Here is a 13441-nt window from a genome sequence, read left to right as displayed (position 1 = left end):
TATCACATTTTATCAAATCAATATAAACTAAAAAAAAAGAAGACAACTTCCTGTTTATTACTGTCCTCGTTTTCTTTCTTTTCCTTTATTTTCTTTCTGCATCTCTTCCAAATATAAATGTGATGTTTCCCTCGTTATTGGAGTTAAAACAATTATGCACAACAAAACATCTACATTTTACACGGCAATCAAGAATGGTTTATGAATGCACCCATTTCGAAGTTCCAAGAAATTCACCTTCGCCAACTACTCTCACCGGGGGTGGCCGGGATGCAGCACAGCAAAACCGGGATGTTGTAGCATGACTAAGTTAAGGATTGCTAATGGGCTGCTTCAAATAAGGACAGAAGGCTATATATGCATATTATCTAAACTTGATCGGTTCATATCAGTAACTTTAACTGTTAATATCGCAATTGCCATGAAACTAGCAGACAAAAATTATCACTAAAACATAAACTGGTTTCATGATAAGTAGCTCTCCAAATTACACAGATAAACAATTATAGCACTTGTCTCACATGTCATACTCATATAGTCCAAAAGAACATATTCCTCAAGATGAATCGTGAAAATACCCGTTTGAGTTTGCAAGAAACATGGCATGCATCTTGATGAGAATCCAACACAAGCTCAATCTTCTATTTGTTAAAGTGACCATGAGCATGATAGAACTGTGATAAGGAGCAGCTTTCGTTTGGCATTAGTTTCTCTCAGTAAAACTACAAATAACCTGCAAGACCGCAGCAATAGCATTATCATGTATCTTCAGAGCCTGACGAGATTCAATGAATTTGCCTACATGGGGGAGGGGGAAGCTAACGACCCTTCCATGACATTCAGCGTGAGTTTAAAAAGAAGATGGATCTGTGGTACTTGATTCAGCCGTTCAGGTATCAAATTTTAGATACATTAGGCAAGGGGAGACCAAAATCATGGAAAAAGTAAAATAAATGGAATAAATAATGCATCCCGATACCTCATGTAGAGGATGAATCCGAGGCAGCAGCCTCTTGTCTTGGCCTTCTGCGCTCAGGGGGAGGGCCATCTCTCCGTCTCTCGTACCTTCTACTCTCGTTCTTAGGTGCGCTCCGTTTTGGCTGGTAGGTAGGGTACTTGCAAGGAATAATCTCCCCATTTACGTACTTGTCACCTAAAATTAAAGAACATCAAGCATTCAGCAAAAACATTATCAATCTATAGCACCTCAAACACAATTTATTTCTGTAGAAATCTCTGAAAAATATAAGTATAACCTCCGTAGTCCTTGTTTTTAACATCTATATACGAGTCGGGCAGTACCCAAAGAACCCCGGGTAAACCTACAAGCATAAATAAGATATGAAGAACCAGAAATCATCAAGCAACGCAACAAGGGTATTGACACAAATTGGGAACTGAAGCATTACCCTTGAATTTCTCCGAGGTTGCTTCATCAACAGTGCACTGAAATCCAGTGTAGGTAGTGGTGCTAAATGCATACATGTTCTTCTTTGCTTCCTCCATGCTAATACACAAGCAGAAGCACATGATGAAAATTTAATTATAAATCGATAATAACAAAATCCTCCACATAACAGAAGATGCACATGAATTGGCGTTTATCTTAAGCTGTTATGAGCTACAAGGTACATACGAATTCTGCGTGCATTCTAATTTGAAAAATTAGGGTAGAAAAAGAGAAGAGGATAAGGAAGGAACCTTCCCAATACAGTAGCAAGAGTGTCGAGGTAAGTGTCAATCATTTGTTCACGAGTGGGTGCAGGGTCCTTAGGAAACTCCATCACAATCAGCCAATGGTTGTAATCACAACCGGGTAACATTATCGTCTCTCTCTGGTCGCTGTTGCTGCTGCTCCTTTTCGCCGAGAAATCCCCATCCAGCGACGCCCGAATCCGGTTACCATTTCGGGTTTGGGTCACAATAGAAGAAGGGAGGCGAAGATTGGTTACCGGGTAGAAGTTGGAGATTGGGGTTTTGGGTAGATAGGGTAGTGTTAGGGTTTTAGCGGAAAAGGAAAACGTGACCGTCGCCATTGTAAGATCGTTGGTGACTAAACGCAGAAACTGGACTCAAATTGATGGATGGCAGATAAACGATAAGGCTGGTGGAGATATTTTATTTGATACGGCAGGAGAGTCGTGAGTCTACTGGTGGTAAGCGTAATAAGATGCTGGACTGAACTTAATTGGGTCCTGGTTCAGTCCAATTTGACAACAAGTGGGCCTCAATATATTCCAGTCCAATCTTCGTTGTTTGACCCAAAATGATTTTGGAGAGAAGAAATTAACCAAAAACATAATCGCAAGGGGAGCTAAAGGGACATAGACCATTTTATCCAGAAAAAACCAGTTGCACCTTTTTAAAAATATTAATTTACTTATATATTTTTAAATATATTATATACTAAGTTAGTGATTATATTTTACCTGAAAAATAAAATAAAATTAATGAACGATAAACAATATTAAAATGAAAATTTAAAATAACTATCTTGGATTTTTAATAATTATAACTATAGAAGTGTATAAAAATCTTAACTCAAGGGTGTTTAGTGTGTTGTTCTAAAAAATGTAAAATATGCAACAATTGCAACTGGCAGAAGGGTAAAAAGTTGTGTCTTCAAGAATGGTGACTCCCTTTATCTTTCTTTCAATGCTGCATTTCTGTTTGGGTCTTGGGCCTTCGTTGTAGTCTTATCTCTTTCGTTTGGTTGCCTTTGACAAAATTATTATAGTACTTTCAAGTCTCATAAAAGAAGATAAAAAGATGATATAGCAGAATAAAATGACTCAATTTCAACGAAATAAACTTCTAATCCACAAAACAATGTTTGAATGTTTTTAAATTTTGGTTGGGTTGTGTATGGGGAGAAATAAAATCACGGTTATTATGTCATATGTAGTGACTTTTTGAATACATCCAACTTCCAAATAATCTGATGCATGGTTCCTTACGTTCATGCAATACCAAATAATTAAAGAAATGTTTCACTCGCTGTTTACTGAAAAAACATGTTCACTAAACAATGTCCTGCGTGATTTTGTACAGGCAAAATAGTTAGGCACAGAAAACCGTCATACACTTGGCCAAACCGAAACTTTACTACACAAGTTCCTTCTGTTTCGGTTCAAGAACTGGAGGATCAACCACAATCCCCATATTTGCTGCAGTGCCAGCTATAATTCTCATAGCTGATTCTATAGTCGAGCAATTCAAGTCCGGCAGCTTTTCTGTAGCAATTGTACGCAATTGATCAATTGTGATCTTTCCTACCTTTTCCGCCTTGGGGTCTTTTGAACCCTTTTCCACCCCTAAATAGCAATTTCAAGTTAGACGGTTTTGAACTTTGAACATTGAATTCATTAAAAAACACAATAAGCTTTTAGTAGAGTACGAAATGCCTGATGCTCTATCAAATCAATAACAGCAGCATCAACATATCTCTTCCATTCTGTTCAGATTTATTATGAGTAAAACAAGGCGAGACTATTCACTCAAACTGAAATTCAGTAATCAAGTAAAACAAATTTTGTGCTAGAATCTATTTCGATCACCGGTATACTGTAAATAAAACTCCACACACAAAAAGGCAAACTAAGTTTCATAATCCCTATAGACAGATTTTAACTCCTACATGGAGTTCAAAAACCATTAAAAGCAACTCGTGGACAACAAGGCAAGTCAACCCATGACAAAAGATTAGTCCATACAGTCAAAGGGTGTAAAAATTAACAAAACCTCAGCCATCATACCCAAACTGAAATATTAGTACGATATTTAAGTCAACCAACTATTTTAACATGTTCCAAATCCAATCCAAGGCAATATAGCAAGAAACTGAATCGGTTTGTAAATCAATAATGTGCTAGATCACTTAATTTCAAGCAGAACACAAGTAAGAAAATTCAGTGTTCCTTAATCACAAATTAGCTAAGAAACTTGGTAACGAGAAAGAATGCGTTCGAGATAGAGGGTTCGATAAGATAACATAGATTATTCGTTCCTTGTCTGCCTTGAAATAAACCAACGCATAAACAAATTATTGTCCTTGGTAACAACAGATTATACTACCGAGGGCAACATAATATCAAACAGTTTGGAGGCAGTGGGTGGTTGTGAACATACCAGCGGCTTTAAGAAGTAGAACCGAAGCAGGTGGGGTCTTCAATATGAAAGTAAAGCTTTTATCCTACAGAGTGAAAACACGAGTAAATTGACATTGGCGACGGGGAAAATGAGAATAACTTGAGAACTAAGAACTGACGTCGTAGACTGTGATCTCCACGGGAATGACATAACCGGGCTTATCGGCGGTTTTAGCATTGTAATCCTTGCAAAAAGCCATAATATTGACACCCTTGGATCCAAGAGCAGGGCCAACGGGAGGAGCGGGTGTAGCCTTCCCAGCTTCAAGAGCCAGCTTTATAATTCCAACCACTGCACCACCCAACAGAAAACACAGAGTAAGAAAAAAATAATCCCAAATTTTAAAGCAGTGAGTGTGAGCTTAAACAAAAACTAAGCTTACCTTTCTTGGCCTTCCCACCGGGTTTAGGGGGAGCCATAGCAATGACATTGAAGCGCCTTCGAATTGGGGCGGAAGGAGAAGGAGTGGGAAGAGGGGTTTTGTTTCCACGAAACGGAAGAGAAATTCTATTCGAGTTTAAGGAGAATTTGACAGAAGTGGAAAAGAATGAAGAAGAAGAGGAACACAACGATGAACAGGTTGTAAGACTTGAGGCCATTGTAGGGTCGTTGGTGACTAAATGCAGAAACGGAACTCGAATTGATGGATGGCAGATAAACGATAAGGCTGGAGAAGATATATTGATACGGCGTCGTCCGACAGTCCTCAATCTACAGGTGGTAAGAGGTAAGAAGATGCTGGACTGAACTTAATTGGGTCATAGTTCAGTCCAATTTCATAACAAATAGGCCTCAATTCATTTTATAAGAAGCACATTTCTCTCTCGGCTGTTTCTTTCTGCACCTCTACCTATTTTTTTCTGTACCTTCATATTCCAAAAATAGCTTAAATTACATTTATTTTCAACGATTTTGAAATTTATTGAAGAAAAAATTCTTCTACAATATAAAGTTTTTTTAATTGTAAATGATAATTTTGAAATTTAAAAAAAATGTGAAGTGCATGGAGAAATGGGAGGAAGTGTTAAGAGAAACAGCTTTCCCTGAATCTCCAATCATTTTTTTTGTTTCTATTTTTTTTAAATCTCAAAATTATCCTTTATAAAAAAATTAAAAAAGTAACATTTTTTTTAAGTTGTTCTCTTTCAACAATTAAAAAACTCCTACATTCTAAATTTTTGTCGTTAAATAGATTTCGAAATCCTTACAAGTTTTAAAAGAAAATTTCAACAGATTTTGAAATTTATTAAAATGTACGAATTAAATTATAGATTATACATATTTTTCACGAAAAAAAAACGTAATCTCATATACTAAAAATTATTTTCGAAAATTAAAGAAACAGGGTTTAGAAGTACTAAAAGAAACGTCTTTATAAGAATAAGAAGTAACACCTCAAAATATTTTAAAGGGAATAACATAAAATATATTAATAACTATTTTGTTTTTTTTTTAAGGGAAGGAACAGATTAAGAGAATAAAAGAGGCATTTAATTGTTTTCTATGAATTTACAAATTAAACTTATTTCAGGGAACCACTTAATTAAAGCTACTTTGGTCGTATATATTACGTGAGGGAAACGATTGAGATCTCACAAAATAATAAGACGGTGTCTTAACCAGAAAATTCCGAGAATTGACTTCATAACCATATTTCATAGGAATTTCAAAGAGAAATAAATATATGATAAAAGACGACAATTGAAATAAAATATTGACTTACGAAATTTTGTTAATAAATTATTTTGGTCATCCAAGATTTTCTTATTGAACTATATTATTATTAAATAAAACTTAAATTTCTACAACACAGTACAAGTAATCAAAATTAGAAAATTTCAACATATTAGTTGTACACCTCTATCAATTTTATATTTGAGATGTGTAAATTGGATCTACTACACTTCAAACACATAAAGTTTAATTAAAACTAAATTAAGTTAAAAAGTTGTATTACTATAAAAAAATATCTTATAAAATAAATATGTAATTTTGATCTATTATTACACCTGATATATGCATGTAAGAGTAGAAGATTACTTTTATTGAGTTAAAAGACAAAGTATAAAATATTAACTATTTATAACAATATATAACGGAATTTTTTATCTTAATACATATTTCATATTCTATTTTATCATTGCATTTTAAAATTATAAAAAAAATACAAACTACTTATATATTAAAATAATCACATACTATATACCACGCAATACTATTTTTACGTGTCACCATTATTCTTTTATTTTATTATTCAAAAATTAAGAGACGCGAAACACACAAGTTTAATAATAATAAATAATAAGAATAATTTTAAATATTTAATAATATGCATATTAAAAGTTATGTAGTATTATTTAAACTAACTTTCTAATTGTTTTAAGGTGAGATAAACATTTGAGAATTTGAAATAATTAGTTTAATTAATTAGAGGTAATATTTTTATGAAGAACGTTCTATAGTATGAACCCTTTTTCTTACTCTTAAACATAAAATATGGTTTCTTTATCAATTTCTAAATACATTTCTAATAAATATTGATAAATATTTCATAATTAAAAAATAAAATAAAATCCTAGCCACGTTGATCCTAGTTGTGACTTATAAACTTACTGTAACTATCCACTTTTCCCATTGGTTGTTATGCATTTTAGACATCCCACAATTATCCTAAAATCATTATTATTTTCCGAAATGTTTAAAATTCCATTCCCAACGTGATTAGCAACACATGAACTCACTCGTTTTTAAAGCACCAAATATAATCTAAAAGAGACAAAAATTTGATAAAAACAATTAATTTAGAAAACTACAAAAAATAAATATGTTGCCATTAATCTTGAGAATTACAATAAATTAAAAATTTGTACCAAAAAATTAAATAAAAAACGTTAATATAAAATTAAAATAATTGTGTTCATATAAATTAAAACACGACTTAAAAAGTAAGTTTTGTTTTATTCACTTTTTCAATCTATGCATTGAAAAAGTTAATAAAACAAGATTTACTTTTTAAGTCGTGTTTTAGTTTACATGAACACAGTTATTTTAATTATATATTTTCTCTAAATAGTATTTTTTTTAACCATATAAAAATTAAATCTATCCTAATATAATTATTATTCCTATGTTTTCTATGGATTTTGATTTCACGGTAACAAACTTATGTTTTTTAATATTTGTAAAAGTGTTTAAGTGGTTACGAGTCCAGTATCAAAATAAAGTTGATTATGAATAAAATTACAAATATTTTTAAATTATTAAATATTTTCTAGTGTAAATTTCAATTATTAATCTGTGCATTTCTCTTAAACAACCATAATTTTGGTATATTTTATTTTTAATAATAGAATAGTTAATGAATCGAAAAATAAAATGGAGAATAATATATGAGGTAGAGAGTGAAGAGAAAGGTTTTGCATTGATGTAAATTGGATTAAAGTAAATTACTAATGGTAGAATAATATCTAATAAAGTAAATCAACAAAAATTTCTCTTGATCTAAATTTCTAATTAATATGAAATTATTGAATGTTTCGAAACATTTATCAACCTTAAATTTTAGGAATTAAAATGGCAGTTTAAAGTGAATTTAGAAAAAAGGTAAAAGTAGGTGGTGTGGTTTTGTGTTGAGCAATAATGAGAAAGCGATAAAGGAGAATGCGTAGATTATATTCAACACATCACTCATCTCCATTTTACCACTTTGCATTTTTCAAAGTCCTTTCATCCATTAGGGCATAATTGACTCACTCTCAAAAGTTCAAATGAAACCTATAAATGAAAAACAAAAAAGAAGTCATCTTCGATGCAATAATCATCTCAAAATTGAACTCAATGTAAAAACAAAGAAATGAGATACACTATTCATTCCAAGGACTTTATTTCGGCAATTGCATATACACAATACTATTTACCAGCTTAATTTTTTAAATTTTTTTTTAATATATAAAGCTTATAACTTTTTGAAAAAATGTTTTTTTTTCTATTTAAGCTAACTTAAAGTTATATTTTACTGTCAATTACAATTTTTTTTAAAAGGTTACAAACTCATAAAAAGTTACGAGTTTTTATTTATAAATCACATACTAATGAGAAAAAAAGTATGCTAACTGGTTTTTGTTAAACTTAAATAAAAATCGAAGATTTTAGATGTCGGATAGAGTAAAAATAAAATTTAGTAAAACGACAGATAGAAAATTTGAAATGCATAAAATTAAGTACAGTTAATTTAATGAAATAAAGATAAGCAGTTTGCGGTGGTAAGTACTTAAATGCAATAAAATATAAAAAAACCTTAAATATATTTTTAGTCCATAATTTGATATTATTATTTTGTTTAATTTTTGAAAATTTACAAAAACTGGTCTTCCTAAAACACAATTCTTTTATTTCGTTTTCAGAAAAATTATATTAATTAATTTCTCTCTATTCCAAGTGTTATTATGTTGCAAATGGAAGATAACAAAGTGTCAGATCATTAACGAATTTATTGTAAAACAAAACATACTTATTAAACATGCCAATTTATTTTTTATTTACTTTCATAAAGTTTTATTAAATCCCAATATCGACTAACAATTGACAATAAAATATCATATAAATTTTACATAAAAGAAAGTGTTATTCTATGAAAACATTATTACTCATAAATCATATACGTATATTTATCTATGACTTAAGCAACAATAGACATAAAAATATCAGCGGTACTTTTATGATTATTAAAAATTTTAAAAACACAATTATAATTTTTTGGAAAAGTAATTTCTACACACCTTTTTCTCAAATCCAGAGATTAACAATATATTTAAATCAAAAAATAGCATGTCTTTTATAATAAAAATAACTATAACTTAAGATATAAATAATTGGTACTCGAAAAAGAAATTTTATAGTAAATTATGATTATAATTAAAATGAATTTGAAAAATAAATTATACTTTAAAATTTTGAATGAATAATATTTATTGGAACATTATAATCTATAAAATGCATATATATATATATATATATATATATATATATATATATATATATATATATATATATATATATATATATATATATATATATATATAATATGAAAGTGTGGAACCAAATGTTGAGATAGGGAATGTTGGTGTCGACGACAGAAGACGAAGATTAATGTTGTGAGATTTTGTTTTGTCCATAAATCAATGATTAAAAGAAGACTTACGAGTCTTTGGAATGCAAGATATAGCAGTGTCAAATGTGAACACATGACAGACTTTTCATATTAAGTAAGTCAATTCTGATAGGGATTGCTGCCAGTGGAAACAAACCCTAAATTATCATAATCTAAATAATATTTTACAGCTTTTGAGCACAAGGGAAAACCTATTCTCACATTTCATTATTCCAACCACCATAATCCGTTGATAATAATTATTCCATCAATTATTTATGTAAAATTTTGTTTTTATTTTCCGTTTTGAGAACTCATTAATTATACGTATAATCATTTCACTTGTTATGTAAGCCAGTTCTCAAAGTATATAAAACAACATAAACACGGACATATGCTGCTTCACAGTGCCTTCATGCACACAATTCAAAATTATGCTTTATATTCATATTATATGTTTGTGATTCTGAATCATATACATTGCTTTTAGCCAAACCGGAAGCCTCCTCCACTTTCCTTTTTAAAAAACGTTGAATTTATTCTTACAAAATGATGGAACTAAAATATTACAAGTGAGATGAATCCACCTTTTAAAAAAGATCAATAAAATGAACAATATATATAAAGGAATGGATTAATGATTCAAATTATGTGGATCAAATATTTCAAATCAATACATTATATATACACAAATTGTACGACAAAAGAAGTAAAAAGAAAGAGTGAAGAAAGTTACTTAAGATAAGATTATTAATGTGAGAAAAACATTATTACAAAAAAATTATAAATAAATATAAAGCTTACAAAGAAAAAGTATGTAACAAATAATTCATTGTCTCGGGCAACACACACATACATTGAATAACAAAAGTGTTGTGGGTAGAAGCATATATTTTTGTGAATGAAGAAATTTAATTATTTAAAATCATTGTCCACCTAACCTCGGGCTCTACGTTTTATATATTACGTATATACAATTTTGAATCCAACCTATAAAAGTTCCTAAAGAAAGGATATGTATCCCTGATATAGATTATTCAGAAAAAGACACCCTGTTAACAGACGTGTCCAAAACGCACAGTTCTTTTAAAAGTATTGGCTATTGGTGCAAATGAATTCACATACAAATGGGTCTATTTTTTAATTTTTTCCTTGCATTTTGAATTATCAACTACCTAGACAAAGTACTAGGATGTAACTAGTGGGCGGCTATTGTAAGAACAAAAAACTTTAGCCTTGGTAGGGTTGACTCACGAAACTTACCAACAACACAAAACCTACAAATCAAACATGTGTTTTTGTGGAGAAATAGCTCTCAACAAAACATAGCCACATACATACCAATTCTATATAATTTATACTCACATACCCACTTAGCTCCAAACTCGTGGCCACAAATCTTCTTCTCTTTTCTCTTTTATCTATCATTACACTACCTTTTCTACCATTAATATAATATTTTCATATGTATAATGTCTATATACGTATATACTTGGTGACGAGTAAAGAAGGTTACGCCCGTTGATATATTGGATAATAAAAGTGCGATCTTGATTGAGACAATTTTGGCCGATAAAATTTCTTGAAACAAAAAGTAAATTTTATTTAGGAATATTGACTTGGAGTCTTAAGATGTCGCAAAAGTAAAAAATTACAACATAGGAATCACATGCTTTAATTTTACAATCTAATATGATTCTGTGCTCATACATCTAAAAATTAAATAGTTTAAGCATACACAATGTGTGTTAGAAGATGTTGAAAATCCAAACAAGTTTAAGTCTCACATTGTTTGAATAGAAATGATAAGATAGAGTATTATAAAAGATGAAAGACCCAATAATTTATTGCTTTAAGGTTGTGAATATAATAATGTCAATCCTTTATATAATTAAATTCAGATCTTATTTGATATTATATACGGTGAAATTCATGTTCCATAAATACAATTATTAACTATTTGTTTCACATTTAATGAGAATTCGCTTTCAACTATATTATTTTCACCAACATAGTAATCTACATTTTTCATATTTGAATGTCAATATGAAGAATGGAAAATTTTCTGCAATGGAGAAACAGGATTGACCATGTTAAATGCATTTGAAAACTCAAACTATAAAGTAATTAAATCTAAAAGTTAATGAGTGTATAAGTAAAACCAAATGAATTAATATGATTGTAAAATTTACTTTTACACTAATGTGTCCTGCTGTTATTAGAAGATAACATAGGAATAAATTGAAGGAAATAATGTTACAGGACTTTTGTGAAATTGCCGACGTCAGTATTACATAAGCATAGCGTCAACAATAGCTTACACGAAAATTGATACTGGTTTAAAACATACCTGCCATCAATGATGTACCTCTTACATGATTGTAGTGCTTATAATGAATTGCTCAAATGTAAAAGCTACTATTATGATTTTTTTACTGTTATAAATGATAGGGTGTGGGTTAATTGAGTTGTAAAGTCTGAACAACAATGGGTCCAGATGGTCATTTTCTATTCTGTAAAGGGAGGGAATATTTTGAGAAGAAAAGAAGACAACAAAGAAAGTCCAAAAAAGGGTTTGGACGGTCTTGACCTAAACAATGATACCCCATTCGTCTTATGCCCTTGGAACATTTGTTGGTAACGGGGTCAATACGTCTTTAGACCAAACTGTGGATGCAATTTAATCTTAAATTATGTCATCGCACCTTTCTCTACATTTTCTCCTACAACCCAAAATGTTCTTCCACATCTATGTGGTGTAGATGTTAGAAAAAGATGGGATAAAAGAGAGAGATGGCTCATTAATCTTGTAAGTGTTTCTCTTTCTATTTAATCGTATGCAGACAAAAAACACTAAATTATGATCTCTTTGATAATATAGGACAATGTAAGACAGTGTGAACATATTTTAGTTAGTTTACGTATTGTCAATGAAAGAAAGTAATTGATTGAAGCTGAAGCAGAATGAATAATCTGTGTAAACCCTCGCCGCGTACCTTCATCCTACACCCATAATAAAATTAAGTTATATATTTTTTAAATATTCTTTCTGTATTATTTATTAATATAAACATAGCTATATAGTAGCATATAAAACACTGGTTCATATTGGTTATTGATATAAACTTTCAATTTTGATTACAAATAATGCTTAGCAAATTAAATGACCAAGAACTACATGTAAGTTTTAACCTAAATATTGTTTTTTAGCTAATAGTGTTAATATATTTAGTTATATACGTTTTTGTAACACTTTTTTTTATCATATATTTTACTCTTCTTTTTCTTTTTTTCTTTAATCTTGTTCCTGCCTCGCTATAATTTTATCTCACGCGTTTTCTCTCTCCCGTATTCATATTTTCTTAATTATACAAATAATAGTGATAAACGATGTAATTTGAACACGACCCAGAAACTTATATTCAAAATTGTGCTCTTGATTAAAAGATCTAGAAGAACGTGACTTTTTTTAATGAAATATTGTGCATAAATTATCTATAAGATAGAGTTAGATTATTTTAAGAAGTTGAGATTATTTATTTGTCTCTCTAAATTTACTTCCTTAAATTTTTTATCATTTTAAGAGTTTCGTTAACTAATGTCCTTAGATATGGATTAAAAAAATTCAATAAATAAAAAGTTATTGTTAGAGTGACGTAATGGATGAGAGAATAATTATATTTTTTCATTTTAACTGTAACTATTTCTTATATACATTGATTAATAATTTTATTTTGATATTTCTAAAAAATATTGAAAAAAAACTGAAGTAGTTGTGGCACCTGGTTAAGTGGCCTAATTCACTATAACAAAGCAACTGTATTATTAAATTTGAAACAGTTAACTTTGCTAGCATATTTTATAATATTTTGTTTGAGAAAAATGTAAATAAAATAAATAGAATGCAAGATAAACGGGTAAGTATGTGAAGAGTTAAGAGTCAAAGCTTTGAGGGTTTGACTCATGGTGGTAAGAAGAGGCCCCACGTGCTTGTTGCACGCGCGCATGCTTGGTGGGTCCCTTGTTGACTCTTGCCGCCTTAAATGACAACCAGGTCATAAGCATGACGTCAACTTTCGCCATTTCAAGAATACTTTACCCACTCAAATTTATTAATAAATATTTTCGCTTAATTTCTTATAT

The 13441-nt window shown here is 30.1% G+C and overlaps 2 protein-coding genes across 4 annotated transcripts; both read right to left on the bottom strand.

Moving 5' to 3' along the window:
• Window positions 1-335: 335 nt before the first annotated feature.
• Window positions 336-2171, bottom strand: LOC108341860 (multiple organellar RNA editing factor 9, chloroplastic). Of its 3 annotated transcripts, none has more exons than XM_017579515.2 (5): window positions 1702-2161; window positions 1410-1507; window positions 1257-1322; window positions 980-1153; window positions 336-733 (listed from the first exon to the last, which is right to left on the bottom strand). In XM_017579515.2, the coding sequence occupies exons 1-4, from the start codon at window positions 2034-2036 to the stop codon at window positions 981-983; spliced, it is 672 nt and encodes a 223-aa protein (XP_017435004.1). In that variant the 5' UTR covers window positions 2037-2161; the 3' UTR covers window positions 336-733; window position 980. The 3 variants fall into 3 exon arrangements, with proteins under 3 accessions (XP_017435004.1, XP_052734871.1, XP_017435005.1); XM_017579516.2 differs by lacking the exon at window positions 336-733 and adding an exon at window positions 740-875 and having other exon boundaries at window positions 1702-2169; XM_052878911.1 differs by having other exon boundaries at window positions 336-1153; window positions 1702-2171.
• An 806-nt stretch (window positions 2172-2977) lies between these two features.
• On the bottom strand, window positions 2978-4848 carry LOC108341936 (50S ribosomal protein L11, chloroplastic). Its single transcript, XM_017579623.2, has 4 exons — window positions 4532-4848; window positions 4268-4440; window positions 4129-4192; window positions 2978-3314 (listed from the first exon to the last, which is right to left on the bottom strand). Exons 1-4 carry the CDS (start codon window positions 4746-4748, stop codon window positions 3106-3108), a joined length of 663 nt encoding a protein of 220 aa, XP_017435112.1. The 5' UTR covers window positions 4749-4848; the 3' UTR covers window positions 2978-3105.
• Window positions 4849-13441: the final 8593 nt, after the last annotated feature.

This window comes from Vigna angularis, chromosome 6 (assembly GCF_016808095.1).
Source record: "Vigna angularis cultivar LongXiaoDou No.4 chromosome 6, ASM1680809v1, whole genome shotgun sequence".
In the NCBI taxonomy this organism is placed as follows: Eukaryota; Viridiplantae; Streptophyta; class Magnoliopsida; order Fabales; family Fabaceae; genus Vigna; species Vigna angularis.
This window is presented reverse-complemented; position numbering and strand designations above follow the sequence as displayed.

What these genes read in the sequence shown, in the direction of transcription:
- LOC108341860 (XM_052878911.1), bottom strand. Translation starts at nt 2,036, where the DNA reads ATGGCGACGGTCACGTTTTCCTTTTCCGCTAAAACCCTAACACTACCC. An exon ending in AACCTCGGAGAAATTCAAGG is followed by an intron (nt 1,323 to 1,409) that starts GTAATGCTTCAG and finishes TTATGCTTGTAG; the next exon opens with GTTTACCCGGGGTTCTTTGG. An exon ending in TAAAAACAAGGACTACGGAG is followed by an intron (nt 1,154 to 1,256) that starts GTTATACTTATA and finishes CTTTAATTTTAG; the next exon opens with GTGACAAGTACGTAAATGGG.
- LOC108341936 (XM_017579623.2), bottom strand. Translation starts at nt 4,748, where the DNA reads ATGGCCTCAAGTCTTACAACCTGTTCATCGTTGTGTTCCTCTTCTTCT. An exon ending in CGGTGGGAAGGCCAAGAAAG is followed by an intron (nt 4,441 to 4,531) that starts GTAAGCTTAGTT and finishes TGGGTGGTGCAG; the next exon opens with TGGTTGGAATTATAAAGCTG. An exon ending in TCTACTTCTTAAAGCCGCTG is followed by an intron (nt 3,315 to 4,128) that starts GTATGTTCACAA and finishes ATTGCTATTTAG; the next exon opens with GGGTGGAAAAGGGTTCAAAA.